The 14526-nt window shown below is 44.9% G+C and overlaps 2 protein-coding genes across 2 annotated transcripts in view; both read right to left on the reverse strand.

The window, feature by feature from the left end:
* LOC126560083 (dynein axonemal heavy chain 10) overlaps positions 1-728 on the reverse strand; it is a 39258-nt gene extending 38530 nt beyond the window's left edge. Inside the window, exon 1 of the mRNA XM_050216244.1 lies at positions 506-728. Coding sequence (XP_050072201.1) covers positions 506-728 — 223 coding nt within the window. The remainder of the gene's footprint in view (positions 1-505) is intronic.
* A 4801-nt stretch (positions 729-5529) lies between these two features.
* LOC126560084 (uncharacterized) lies at positions 5530-11691 on the reverse strand. Its single transcript, XM_050216245.1, has 4 exons — positions 11502-11691; positions 8126-8254; positions 5795-5917; positions 5530-5633 (listed from the first exon to the last, which is right to left on the reverse strand). The coding sequence occupies exons 1-4, from the start codon at positions 11689-11691 to the stop codon at positions 5530-5532; spliced, it is 546 nt and encodes a 181-aa protein (XP_050072202.1).
* Between the last annotated feature and the right edge of the window lie 2835 nt (positions 11692-14526).

A 14526-nucleotide genomic window follows, 5' to 3' on the forward strand; every position in this document is an offset into this window, starting at 1 on the left:
GGGTCTGAAGGAAAAATTACCCACCTTTAACCTTTTTCCCTTTCTTCTCTTTCTGCGTCTGTTCCGGTGGTTCCGACGTGCCCGGTTGGGATGGTCCCGCCGTAGCTGCAAAACCCCCACAGGTTTTTAATCACACAGGACCAAACAAAAGTCGCCCGATCCGGAGGCCGGCCGGGTATAGGTTTGATGATTGCCATGTTTTACATGCATATAATATTTGTAGCGCGATCGCCAAACCATCATTCATCGTTGGTGTTCCGAGTGTTCCGGGAGGCGGGTCGAGGGTGGTTGGTAAGATTTACGATCGAATATTTTTGGGTCCAACGTTTCGGTGTTTTTTTTTTACAGTTTGTCCCCAACAGCAAAAAGTGAAGTTATAAAATGGAGAGAGAGAGAGAGAGAGAGAGAGAGAGAGAAAGAGAGAGATAAAACGCACTGTTAAAGCAGGCCATGGTTTTATATTTTGGCGCTGTGATTTTCACATCACAATTCACTGCCTCTGTACCTGGTTCGAATGCGGTCACCTTTTCCTCGATAAGCCGCTCGTAAAATGTACGATACGCGAACAGGATGCGCTTATGGTCGTCCCGCTGATCGGTGACGGAATCGTCCAGGAAGGCGACCAGCTCATCGTACAGCTCGTTCAGCACCGTGTCGATATAGCGCGGCTCGAAAACGCCCAATATCTTACACAACCGGTCCCGTATCCAGATGGCACGGAAATCCATCGTTACCAGTACAGGTTTTGGTCACTAACTGCAGAAAAAAAGCACGGTTCGATTCTTTTTCGGTGGGTCAATGATTGGAAAACGTATGAACACCTCACAACAGCACTACTAGAATGGTAATGTGAGAAAATTGCTTTTCTTTGGTGAGGCATATCAGCTCGCAAAACATTCCAAGCAAAGGCGTCCATAGCAACCGGGCGTGTCCTAGCTACGTACGGTCTAAGCAACCTACGGTTTGTTGATATCGTGTTGTTGTTTGTATTGCTGTCTGTGTCTTGTTTTGGAGCTCTCTCATTTAAGAGAACTTGTTAATTTGGGCTGGTTGTAGGGCTATGCAACAAAACTCCAGGATATACGCACACTCTAGGGAGCATGCAGATGAGTTTTCTATTATTTATAAAGGCGATAGCGGCAACGGTATTCTCACGGCAGTACCGAGCTTCAAAACCCATCCGGAAAGACCATTCCCTGTAGCGAGGACTGACTATCCCACTTTGATCCAATCTTTTGAGGTTACCATTCAAAGTGACAACCATGTCTTACATGACAGTTCACCTCCAATAAAACTTATAGCTTGAAATGATCCAACACTACATATCAATCTGCGAGAAGCTGTGGTCTTCAAATTCTGCTTTCCTTCATTTGATTAACCAAATCTGAAAAATCTACAGATGACGCCACAAGGACCTCTGAACGGATCGTAACGAAGCATGGACACCTTCTATTATCGTCAGCCGTAAAGTTCTCAAAGGTTGTACAATTAATTGTGCATCAAAACTTATAGCAATGCATCCCGACGCAACTCCAAAATGACATCTGCGGATCAAAACAAAGTAAGATGAATAGCTTACTTACTTATTTATCAGGCGCTGCAACCGCTTTGCGGTCTTGGCCTGCCGCAGCAGAATCCGGAACAACTCACAGTCCTGCAGCAGCGCCCTCGTCCGCCAATCCGTTATCACGGTCTTGATGGCGGATGATTCCACGCTATCCTCCCACCTCAATCTGGGCCTATCACGTCTCCTCTGTCCGTGTGGACGACCTAAAAGGACTTTCTGAGCTGGGTCGTCTGGTGCCATGCGGATAACATGGCCAGCCCATCGGAGCCTGGCGAGCTTAATTCGCTGCACGACGGTGAGGTCGTCATACAGTTCGTACAACTCCTCGCTCCTCGATACGGAGCCAACGATCCTTCTGAGCATCTTCCTCTCGAACGCGGCTAAGAGGGTTTCGTCTGTTTTGGACAGGGTCCATGTTTCAGAGGCGTATGTGAGTACTGAGACTGTAAAGGTAACGATACAGTCCCAGCTTCGACTGTCGCGACAGCTTTTTTGAGGAGGTATGTTTCCTCAGGCTGTAGAATGACCGGCTGGCCGACACCATCCTAGCGCGCAGCTCCGTCTCTATGCTGTTTTCGGTGCTGATTTTTATCCCGAGATAGGTGAAGTTTTGAACGGCTTCAAATTAGCGGTCACTTATCCGTACATCACCCCGACGTAGTTCCGGATTTCTTGGTAGGACCGCTGATGGTGCCACCATCAATTTGGTATTTCTCTCGTTAATCTGCAACCCCGGGGTTTTCTGCCGCCAGCTCGAACCTTTGGTAGGCCTCTGCTACCTCTGGGAGAGCCGCACACCAATGAAGTCTATATCATCAGCGTATGCCAAGATCTGGGTGGACTTATAGAAGATGGTTTCCGAAGACTCCACTTCCGAGTCAAGGATGGCCCTCTCTAGCGCCAAGTTGAATAGGAGATAGGCAAGCCCATCTCCCTCACGCAGGATTTTGGTGGTAGCAAAGGACCCTGAGAGTTTTTCTTCCACCTTCACCTGGCATGTGACGTTGGTCATGGTCATTCTAACAAGCCTGATCAATTGGACAAATGAAATGGCAAATGAAAAGGATGAATAGCTACGAGCTCGTATGTATAGAAATTTCTTCTCAAAATAATTCAAAGTCCAGGTAACTGGTGATCGTAGTTATGGAAATTTTCGTTTGTGCTTTACTCTGTGCTAACACAACCCTCCCAGTGAGACGTCCTTACTATCAGACATAAGCTCTTGACTTTGGAGACCTATTCAAGAAGAAGAGAATCGAACAACAATCTACAAAGTAATACTGACCTTCAAGTTCTCAAGGAACCTTAGCAATATGTGACAAAGTATATTCAATTTCAACTTCAACCAGTGCTTCTCCACAAATTGAGAATTGTATTAAGTCATTCGGATTTTAATATTTGGAGCTTACACTCTCAAACATTTACCAGCAATACCGCATTAAAAAAACGCCATTGTTCGAATCATGCAGTACCTTCATATCAATTACAATTGCACCAACTGCTTACACAACCGAACCCACTCGAATGCAACCGATGCATCGGAAATCGAATTACTTCCACAATGGCGCCATTTTCGTGGCATGAAACATTATTTACCAGCGTCCTGGTGTTGCCTCTTCACTCACCCCCCCCCCCCCCCTCCCCCTTCCCTCCTGGACTACTCCGGCAAGTACAGGGAACACGTCCGAAATCGTAAATAAAATTTGGCATCAATTAACATTTATTGGAATTATGTTTTCACCTGATCGTGGTGGTGGCGTGTGTTTCTTTCTTTTCGCTCTTGTGAAGCACCTGCTTTTATACTTGTACACATAAAAATACATTTTTATGCAATACACCAATATCTGGCCAACATCGACGACCAACGCGCGCGCACACACACACCCGTGACATAGATTGTGTCCTTCTCAACCAACGCCATCAAGCAGCGCGGAGACTAGGGCAAAATAAAACCGGATACAAATGCTACCAAACGGTAGCCAATACGGGCTACGAAATGAGCATAATTGATTTTGGTTTTTAAGTGAATTTATAAATAAAATTAATTATTGAAATTTATATTATTCCAATATTGCGCGCTAATTTGTGTGTTATCGTTGCCTTCGTTATGTGTCCGCTGTACACGCAACTCTCCCCCATAAGTCTCGTTCTGCCAGCTCTGTCAATCAGCGTGTTTTCGGTGTATCAATTTCTCGACGGAGTGTGATGCCAGATAACGGCCGGGTACTGTATAAATTAGCAATCATTAGCACGTGGCGAACATGTGGCGGTGTGGCGGTGGCAAATTTCAAATATGGATTCCGACACCATGCACCATGCCCGTTTTGTTCGCGCAGCAGCTTCATTTTGATCGTTATTGGAAACAATAAGCCGGGTGATATTATTGTTACACTTACCAAATGCTGTTTACTGTACAAATGGCGGTTAAAACGAGAGAGAAGGGATAAAAGTAAAACCACAACATCAACACCTTCGTTTGCGTTTCATAATTTATGAATTTAAGATAAATAATCGTTGGCGAGCAACGGCACATTCTTGCACCTCGTGTCATCATGTTAGTACAGGCGATTTGTTTGCACGCTTTCGGAATAAATTCATCAACCGCAAGGCAGCATATCGATAACAGATCAGACCTTTATTTGTTTGTTAAATCCTATACATTTTAACCATTTTTAAATAACGCGCACACGCACCCCCACACAAACCCTGTTTTGATAACGAATTTAACCATTCATATTTAACCATTATTAGCAGGTGAAACACAATATTGGCTTAACGACAATAATCAACGCTTTTTTTTAACCATTGCACCACCACCGACTACGTGTCGATTTTTGTCGCAACACGTGGTGATTGGTGGGGATCGGGAAAGAAAGAGGTGGAAAATACCACCCCTATTTTCCCCCGTAACCTCCCAACCACACCTTCACTCAGTTTGTTTTTTGTGAACCATGGTGAACCATTTTTCTTACGGCACCGGAGGCGAGCAGCAAATGCAAAGAAAGTGCGCCAGGACACGTTCATTCAACATTTGTTCTGCCGAAGCAAACAAACACACTCACCAGCGGCCACCAGCAAAGCATTCCCATTTTTCGACATTTATTTGTAAGCAAAAAGGAATATTTATTCTTCACTCACTGTGCTGCGGAACACCACCGTTCGATGTTTCCCGGCAAACGAGCTGGTCCGTGTCTTGGTGGAAGTAGTATGCGTTGCCGGTCCTGTTTCTTCCTTTTGCGAGCAAGCTTCTTGCACGTGCCGCGTGTAGCAACTGAAGCAAGCCCATCCCTGCAAGCCAGTGTGCCAGAACAAAACGGTTCGACGACGACGGGTTCGATGCGGTAGGTTTCAGTTTATTGGATTCTATCGGCAAAAGAGAAATGAGAATGCACTTCACGAAAAAACTAATCTTATTTCGATTTTACATCGACAGCTGATGCCTTCATTTCAGGAACCGGTTCGGGTTGCCGGTTGTAGCCTTCGTAGGAGAGCGATTGGTTGGATGTGATTGTTGAATGGGGGGGAGGGCCATCGTATGGGCGATGCAGATTTTTCCCGGCGATGCTGAGCTGAAAGGCAAGGAACTCCAATATTCGAGGCGAGGCAGGAGGAAGAATTCATTTTTATTCCGTTTTCAATACTGCTATCCCCCTGCTTCCAAGAAACCATAGGATGCCAAGGAGTGTGAGTTGCTGAATAAGAATGCTCAGCGTAGTCGTCTTGCTGGGGAAAACATTGTCCAGATACGGATTGGAGCGGTGTTGCTTTGCGAAGCAAATAGTCTATTGTGGAAACGTCCTTTCGCCGCAGAGGACAGGTGCATTGCAGAAGTGCATCGGAAAATATTCTTCGGTAAATATGAGCCCTCGCAATAAAGGGGCCCAGTTTGCCTTCTTTTCCTTGGCGTTTTAATTAAATCTTACAATAAATGAATTTATTCCCACAGGCAGCGAGGCATGCCATCAGTTCCCTTGCCATGTGGTGGTCAGCAGCGAGACACCGGATGTCAGCAGCAGTAGTATTACCACTGGCCGGGTGATGTGTACCGAATGCACTGCGGTTGAAGCTGCTCGGACGGTTGATCACAAGGAAGAAACAAAATTCGAAAAGGAAGCAGTGTAAGTACAGTAAAGATTTTTTTTTTTTCGAGAATTCACTTCAATTGCTCCCCCCTCCCAGGGAGGGCTGATGAACGTTTTGCACGTAAAGCGTGAGATGATAAATTACCTTGACATGACCAGTTATCGTCGGCGAGGAATCCGTACTCACGCTTGCACGTACAGATCATTTGTCCCTTGCAGTACGCGTTCGTGATGCAGTGACTATCGTACAAACATCGACGACCTACGGCTATGGTTAGATGAAAGGAAAAACCGAGGGAAAAATACACAAAAACACGAGAGTGCATTATTGATTGTGACCGTTGTAAAGGGAAGAGAAAACATACAAAAAAAAAATTACAGATATATTAACGTGTGCGAAAAAATAAGCTGATTGTAAGCGAAAACTCCCTTTCTAAAAAACTGCTGCTGGAGCAAAACGACCTTCTCAAATATTCATGATAAAAGCTCACATCCATTAAACGGTTCACTTTATCGGGCGCATCAAGATCAAGATCCAATTTCCAAATATTTACCTCCCATATCTCCCTTGGCGCGTATGCTTTACTCCGGGTCAGACAAACACCGGCACAGCACGAGCATCGCACCGTTTATTGCGTGCACCACTCACTTGGAAAAGCTTACTACGGGATGGTAGTCGGCTTGAATATCTTGAAGATCGCAAACAAATGATAAGACGTTTTGCATACGTTTGCAGAAAAAAACGCACATCCCTGGTGTTCCTAGGAAGGTGAAAGCACCACGAACGAAAAGAATATGCACTTTACGTTGCACTTTATAACGCTCGAGCGTGGCAAAGAAGTGTGGTCTGGCTGGCAACCAATCAGAGAGCCAATCATCCGTCTGCATGCAGCGGGACAGAGGAAGGTACGAGGCCGTGTGCTAGTCAGCAAATTCGATTATGCCCGCCTATTTCACTCGGACCCGCTAGACCCTGGAAATGTTGGGGATTGGGGCTTTAGCCGACAAAACAAAGTGCAACAAACGAAGCATTCCTTCAGCGATTGGCAGTGGAGCAATCGAACATTGAGAACCACCGGCACCGGCAAATGTGCATCACCGATTAGTTGATTTTGTTTTCCTGAAGCATCGCGTTTTCTCGTCATCGTTTGTGTGTCTGTATGTGGATGCGCTTTTGTCCGTTGGAAGTTGTTTTGAGTCTTCAAGCCTTTTTTTTCCGAATGGCGGATTACTCGTGAGAGGATTCGTCGGATTTTCTTCTGCGTAGTGTGTAGTGCTCAAATTTGCACAGAATTATTGTCCTCCCGTGCTACCGGAAAACGTAGCCGGCATGGTGAAGCACCAGACAAGCTTAACAGAAGTAGAAAGTCTTCTCGGATTGGAGTAAAAAGAGCACCTAAAGCATGGAACAGCAAACAAGCATCCAAACGCAGAAGGCAGCAAAAGACAGCATCGTTAGCAAAACAACGACAGAAAAGATGCACTAAGACTTCGAGGACAAAAGCACCATTATGGCGACCAGGTTGCCGTTTGCGAACGCAAACAAATAACGCAATTTAAATACACTTTCGAAATGTCGAACACCTTATCCGTTTCGATCGTGGAAGCGATCGCTACATGTGAGACTCGTCTGTTCAAGGATTTGCCAGTTTATTGGCACACTTTTGCAAAAGAAGCTTTGGGCGGGAGTCACTCACCCTCTCTCCCTTGACTAGTTCCGAATGTATGTTAGGTTGAGTGTGTACTACACCCGTTTCGCTTTCCACGCTCCACAGTTTCCCGGTGCAACGAAAATCATCCCTCAAAAGCGATAAACAAATGTAGCCGGAATTGTATGCGATGAATATTAAACTTCGGCACTCTGGTGACGGGTGGGATGAAATTTATTGCAAAGTGCGTAACGTCCACACTATCCACACACGCACGCACATACTTGTGTCCTTGTGATATCGTTCTGTTTGCTCCCGGAAGGACGGATCCTACTCGAAAGAGAAAGCCCCGATGTGGATGTGTCCAAGCGAAAGGAAGGAAATTGACACATCCGTGGACATTGGGTAGCAAATGGAAATGTTATGGACAGCTCTGGTGTAGTGCGGTCCACACTCGTCCCATCGTTTGGAGCGCATCGACAGTGCGTCTGTATTTGCGTTTCGGTGCGTGTTATTAAGATACAATGGTCTCAATCATGCACAACTCTGTGTCTCTTCCTCGCTTGCCTCATCGCTTGTGGAGACAGCACAGCCCCGTCGGCAAGGAACGACAGGGAGATGAAACGAGCGGGAAAACGAATCTCAAACGGCCCACTGGCTGCTGGCATACGCTGAAGATGACTGAAGAGACCTTTACCATCGGAAATGGCCGTTTGCGTGGTCGTTTGGACGAGTGAGTGAAGTGTGAAAACGAAAATTCACTTATTTCGGTACTACCTACCAAAGCACTAGCTACGACTACGACTGCTGGGCGTCCTTTAACTTACCTCCGAGACACATTCGATTCGTCTCGTCCGGCCGGTATCCTTCGGCACAATCGCACGTTTGCTTACGGGTGTCACAAACATGAGCATACTGTCGGCAGTCCTGTGCTGTGCGGCAGTACTCGTTCAGCTCTGCGTGGGGTGAATGTATTGGGGAGGCAGAGGCAAATTCGATTCGGTCGACCCGTTGTCCAGATGCGCAGGGCATAAGCATGCAACGATAGCAGAGAAGAAGCGTAAAGTGAACGTCGTAAAGGATGTGATTTTGAGTTTCCGTCCGTATGTCCTTTCCGAGGTTCGACAATGTGTGTTGGGCTAGCAGGATAATGGGTGGGGGTGCGAGATTGGGTAAAAAGCTCAAAATCTGGCTAAATCGCTCTTAGAAAGAACGACACACGTGAAGGAAAATTTTAATCCTAGCTACAGGGAGTTTTTTTTTCCCCGTCCTGATACGGATTGGAACAAGTCAATCGATCGTACAATGGTTCCAATCCCTTCCAGTCCATAGCCACAGGATCTCGTACGGATGGGTTTAATCGAATGAATTAATTATCGTAAGGTAAAATGACGGGTGTAGGTCAATTTTTCCATTAATTATCTGACACACAAGGACAGCACAGCTACAAGGGACGAAGGCAGAACTTGTTATTTCCATTAAAATGCCATTGTAATGAGAAATCTCATTAGACATTATTTCTTGAGCGAGGGAGTGAAAAACTGCTCACTGCCAAGCAACCCTCGTTTGGCTTTGAGCTTAAAGTTTAATCAATCGGTCGGACCCTTGTTTCGAGCATCTTTCGTTAGATGTTTTGACCTGCGATGTCAATTTGGTTTTGATGAATAAATTTTAGTAGTTTAGTGTTTTTGACGATCGAAATTAATTAGGAAAACTTTCCAGCTTTCGTACATGAACGGTAAAGAAACAGTTCAGGGGATTGGAGCTGGATCGGGAGGACTGTTCTAGGGTGGTCTAGACTTGGTTTAAAGAATTTTTCAGCTCAATGTTTGGAAAGAGTTGGAGGGTACCTTGCGCTGTAGAAATTATTGTGTAGATGAAATCCTCAAAAATAACGCCATATTTAAATACATTTTTAAAGCAGGGACAGAATAATCTGTTACAGTACTATATAGAGGATTAGTTTTATTAAAAAATGGAATTATGGATATCCGATTGAAGTGTCAATTTGAGTGTAAAATATTTTTCTTCATTTGGTTTGCAACCTCGTGGAGTCTTGGTATGTCAATTTTATCCTTGACTCGATAACACTCCCAAGTAGGAAAATCAGTCCTGTGTTAGGGGGACGTTATTGATAGGATTAAATTTCCGGTCCTAGCATGAGATTTAATTCCCGCGAGATCTCGTTGAGTATGATTTATATCCATATATGGAAATGAGATACTACAAATTATCGCCATTTTTGAACAATGCTCGTGAACCCAGTCACGAACAATCAGAAAAAAACTGCATAATCCAGGTTACCCAGCTTCCAGGGTAACCAGGCATCTTTTCAAGTCTAATACTTTTTAAAATTAATTCAATATTGAGGCAGTAGTAGTTCAAATTCTTATTCGTTTTCCACCATTCCTGTTTCGTTATTTGTTGTGTTGTCTTCCTAGTTAAGTGTTTTTCGTAGTGCCGCGGGCGATCCGAAGAGAAAAGGAAAGGGAAGCAGACTATTTCCACACTGCAGTGTTCTCCAAATCAGTTCAGCCTTAACACAACTAGTTCGACTGAGTTGGCGTTGGGCTCGAGGTCACTCTTCTTGCTGCAAGACGGAGACTGCCAATCATTCTTGATTCTGGCAACAAGATTCCGGAAACAATCAATCAGCTTTCATAATAGCCACAACAATAGTACCGGATCAACCACAACTACACTCATCTGAACAACCAACATGCAACAACCAAAATAGGACTGGACATCAACCATGAATTACCCACCCACAACCGAGTACGCTTGGGTTAAGGCAAAGAATAAGGTGGAAATGCTTTATAATTCTGTTTATATAAGTTGGTCACCCTAGTGGGTACAAACCTCCCGTTGTTGACAAAACGGCATTGTACCGTCAAAATTAATTATAAATTCATTAATCGAGAAAATAGCACTACTAATGAAAATTTACTTAACTATTTTGACTTCCATTTGTAACAAATTGTCACCTGAAATACTTAAAACTTTGACACTATGATTCTTTCAGGTTGACATGTTTTTCAACATATTTTTTTAAATAAATATTCAAGTGATTCGCAAAATTTTCAAAATAAAATTCTTTTTATATGATAAAATAGAACTTTAGATCACGACATAAAAATGGGTGTATAAAACAGACTCTATTCGAATAAAATGTATGAAAATTGTTGGCTGTTCTTTACCAACAATTATTTTAAACTAAACCATCTGAAACGTTTGGTTTGATGGCATAGAAAGATTGAGCAATATCTCATTAAACTCATAATTTATGTTTCTAGCATTAATAAGCAGTACTTTGTTGGGATTTTTTCGTTAAATCACTTGAGTAATTATTTTTACGACTTTGTATTATTTTGTAGAAAAAAAAAATCATACTGCCTCAGAAGCACGATGACAAGGCAAAATACTAAAATAAAATAGAAGTAATTTATTTGCTCGAATAGCAAGAAAAATAATTAATTTAAATTTCATCAGAATGTTGGTCCAATATTGGATAAGGCTTTAAAAAAAGATAAAGGCCTTCAAAGCTGCTGGGCATCAGGGTAGCGTCCACAATAAATTATGGCTGCATGGAATAAGGTTAATGAATTAATTTAAATTTCATGAAGCTGCAAAAGATTTTGTATAGAGTTGTACACTGCTTCTACCATGAACGAGCAAAGTTCTGCAAAAAAAATTACCAATCAGTAGAAAACTTTAAACTTTTGCAATACCCAGAAAGATTTAAATAAAATCAAACAAACAATGCACCATTCCCAACAAAGTGTCCAACAACTGCATATACCGACTGCGGACAAAACATGTGACCACTCTGTCACCGACATTATAAACAGTTTCTTTGTGCCCATATAATGCACTCCTGTGTACGTCCACACTTGGGAGTATTTTTTTAAACTGAAGAATTTTGTTGTTGTTGCATTTCACTACTCAGAATCTACTAATGAAGCGCCGGCACGGTATTAAACGTTGCTCACGTACCCACACTGTGTCCAAGATGTACGTGCAGACGCGAGAAAGAGCTTCGAACGGGTGTCACTAGGAACAACAACAAAAACCCACCCACACACACACACACAATGCCACCCCGAAAAGGATAAGTATCACGTGCCCGGGTAGAGGGTGCGTTTTCGTCTGCTCCATACCATACATTAAAGCATCCACCTCATCCACAAACACACCTACACTTACCTCCGGGCAGCGTTTCCGTGTACCGGCCGGTACGGTTTGTCGGGGCTGAAATTCCGCCCGGTGATTGTCGTACGAGTGGTGCTGCAACGAGCACGCTGGTGGCCGTCGGTGGTGGTGCCACCAGTGCGCCAATGCAGCTTTGCAACAGAACCACAAAATGCACGCAGCATACTAAATCACCAAAGATCATTGCCAGAATTTTAAGCAACTCCGTCCGGCGAGTACGCACCACCACCCTCACGATGGATTTTGTGCCACGGCGAAGGGAGGACGAGGCGCTGGAAAAGCTTGTAACAACGGCTTGTGCACAAATGCAAGTGAAAGGATCAGGACACGGTACTGCGATTCGGAAAAAGGAGCAAAAGAAGCGTGAGCTTCGCAGAGACAGGCTGGGCAGGTCGAACTGATCGGGTAGGGCAAGTTGTTGATGTTGTAATTACACACTATCTTAACGCGTGCACTCTCCTTCTCTCTATCTCTCTCTCGATGGAGTTTTGCGGGTGAAAATGTTCCGTCGTGTGGTTGTCGTTAAACTTTTCGTCCTCCCCGGCCACCTGGATTGTCCAACAGCACCAAAGCCGCGAGAAGCTGTTCGATATGAAAAATCCGTTTTTAGCAGAAGCACCAAGAGCTTTGGCGTTGGCTTTTCCGCTTGTGTGTACCGCTACCGTTGTACCCTGGCTGCTTTGGCCATCACCTTTCTCACATGTGGCAAGCGTTTTAAAGTATTCCACGCGTAGCGCAACCGACGAGTTGTGTGATGTGCTTCTGCAGCCGTGACACGTACGATGTGCCAACCGACCGACGACGACGACGACAAGTTCTGCTGTGGCTGGCTGGTTGGGCACTTTCGACAACGAGGAAGCTGATGCGCGAACGAGTGTGGACTAATTAGTAGTGTGCTGTTTGTCGGTGTGTTTTATTACGTTAAAGTTAGCTTCGCTGAGCTTTCTGGGATAATTCGAGTGTGCCACCGGGATCGTGTGGCCGTGTTTTCGATCCACGATCGTAACACGTTCTGGATTGGATGTCACACTACACTTTTCACACCAACCTCTCCCTCTTTCCGCCTGGGCACAAATTAATTATCCTTCCTCGGATGAAGACGTTTGCACCGTCCGTCGACAGAATCACCAGCATTCGCACACAAAGTACTTGGGTGGGATAAGTTTTCCCATAAAAATATTCTCTCCGCGAGGGTTTTTAGCGCTGCCACGGACTCTGTGTGCTCGGTGCAAGACAGTGGAGAGGGCCCAAACTCACGTACACGTTTCACCGTGGTGCGTATCGAAGTGACACAGCGAGCGGCGGAAATTAAACCCCAAAACGGCAAGCCTCGCCAAGCCTCGGCACTCGGCTGGGGTTGGGTGGCTCCGATCGAACACACCGCCACCTATCGGAGTCGGCATACACTTGAAGGTTTTCCAATGGCGTGGGCCAAGGTGGGTTGTGTTTTTGTGTGAAAAGAACTAAAAATACTCGCTCGGTTTCGACACGATGATCCGCGTCTATCCTAACTGAGCCTATTCAATGCACGGCTTCGCGCTCATCGGAAAGTGATGCCGATGCCTTATACTGCCAACGGGAAAAACGGGGTTGGCCTACAGTCTAGAATGGGTGGGTTCGACTGAAAGACACGTCACGGTTTTAGAGCGTCGGTTGGTTCCAAAATTCCTCGCCCCCAAAGCTCGAGGAGGCGAGGACACGGTGTGACCTCGAAACGATTACCAGCGTTCCAGGCGTGTAAGACACACGATTTTCCCACAACGGGGTTTGCCGCTTGATGGCTGCAAGTCCCAGACAAACCACCACTGTCAGAAAGAGTCGCGCACCGGTTCGGGTGAGGTCGCGAAAAGTAATTAACTTTTTATGTAACCCACCCAGAAAAAAACACGGATGGATGCTTTTCAACTACTTTGCGTTTTTGTGTGTTTGTGTGTGTGTGGAAATGGTTAAGAAGTTCGGGGTGGATGAAAGTTTAACACCAACATACACACAAAAACAGAAGAATAAACCTTCAACCTGTTATATTACCCACCGGAACGTGGTTTTCCCCTTCTTGGTGCCTCGATTGTTCTCCCGTCCCCAGCCAGATCCGGGACTAATGTTAGTTACATGCTGCGGGACGACGATGACGGTCGTACGCCGTGAAATAATCCGCTTGACAGCCGTGTCGGAACGTTCTGTGTGTGTGTGTGTCGGTGTGTCTGTGCGGCTGTTGGTTGAATTCCTGTTTCACGGATGTGCCATTTTTGTGGCCTCCAATTGGGTGGGAGCTGGAATAAAAATTAAACATCCAACCAGCGCCCTAAAAACTCAACCCCCACCGGAAATCGGTTACCAGCGGTGCTGTGTTGCTGCTGTGCTACGGGCGAGCACAAAAACCCATTAGGACAGATTTGACTTGTGTCAATGCACCCACATAATAATCGGGTCCAATAAAACCATTATTTGCTAAACGATGAGCACAAGCGATGCGGCATGCGACGGGGGCATGCTGGGGTGGGAAGCTTTTTTTTATACTTTTTGTTTTAACTGCCTCATCGGCGTAATCGATTGTAGATGCTTGTACGCGATAGGTGACATGGTTTTTGGTAATTTGGTGCATTTTATTGGATTAAACGGCTGCATTTCGGTTGGTTGATAAACGGATGAAAGCGAGACAAGGCAGCCAACACAAACAGAAGGGCTTTTGTGTTTTTAACCGGAGGGTAAGGGGCATGAAAATTTGTAAAAGCATCCCATTAACACAAACCCCTACTTGGGTCTGGGTTTGATTTTTTGCCTCAAGTGATCCCGGTGACGGTTGAATTGGAATTGTTTAATTTTGATTAGATTCGTATAATACAGGCTGTATGGTGGGAAATATGTTTTTGCATTAGAATAATATTGTTTTCGGCCTTTAGCTACGGCCCTATTCATTAGTTGTTCCGCCTTTATTGGGAAACGCATAAATTTCATTAAATTTTTGAAAAGTAAGGGGAAAGAATGACAGTGAGTGTCAAAAACACCTGCAGATACAAAA

Source organism: Anopheles maculipalpis, chromosome 2RL (assembly GCF_943734695.1).
Source record: "Anopheles maculipalpis chromosome 2RL, idAnoMacuDA_375_x, whole genome shotgun sequence".
Lineage (NCBI taxonomy): Eukaryota > Metazoa > Arthropoda > Insecta > Diptera > Culicidae > Anopheles > Anopheles maculipalpis.

Excerpts from the sequence above, each read along its gene's own strand:
- LOC126560084 (XM_050216245.1), bottom strand. The coding sequence starts at position 11,691 with ATGATCTTTGGTGATTTAGTATGCTGCGTGCATTTTGTGGTTCTGTTG. Across the intron at positions 5,918-8,125 it reads GAATCGAATGTGTCTCGGAG|CCGTAGGTCGTCGATGTTTG; the intron begins GTAAGTTAAAGG and ends ATCTAACCATAG. Across the intron at positions 5,634-5,794 it reads CGATAACTGGTCATGTCAAG|CTTCAACCGCAGTGCATTCG; the intron begins GTAATTTATCAT and ends CCGTCCGAGCAG.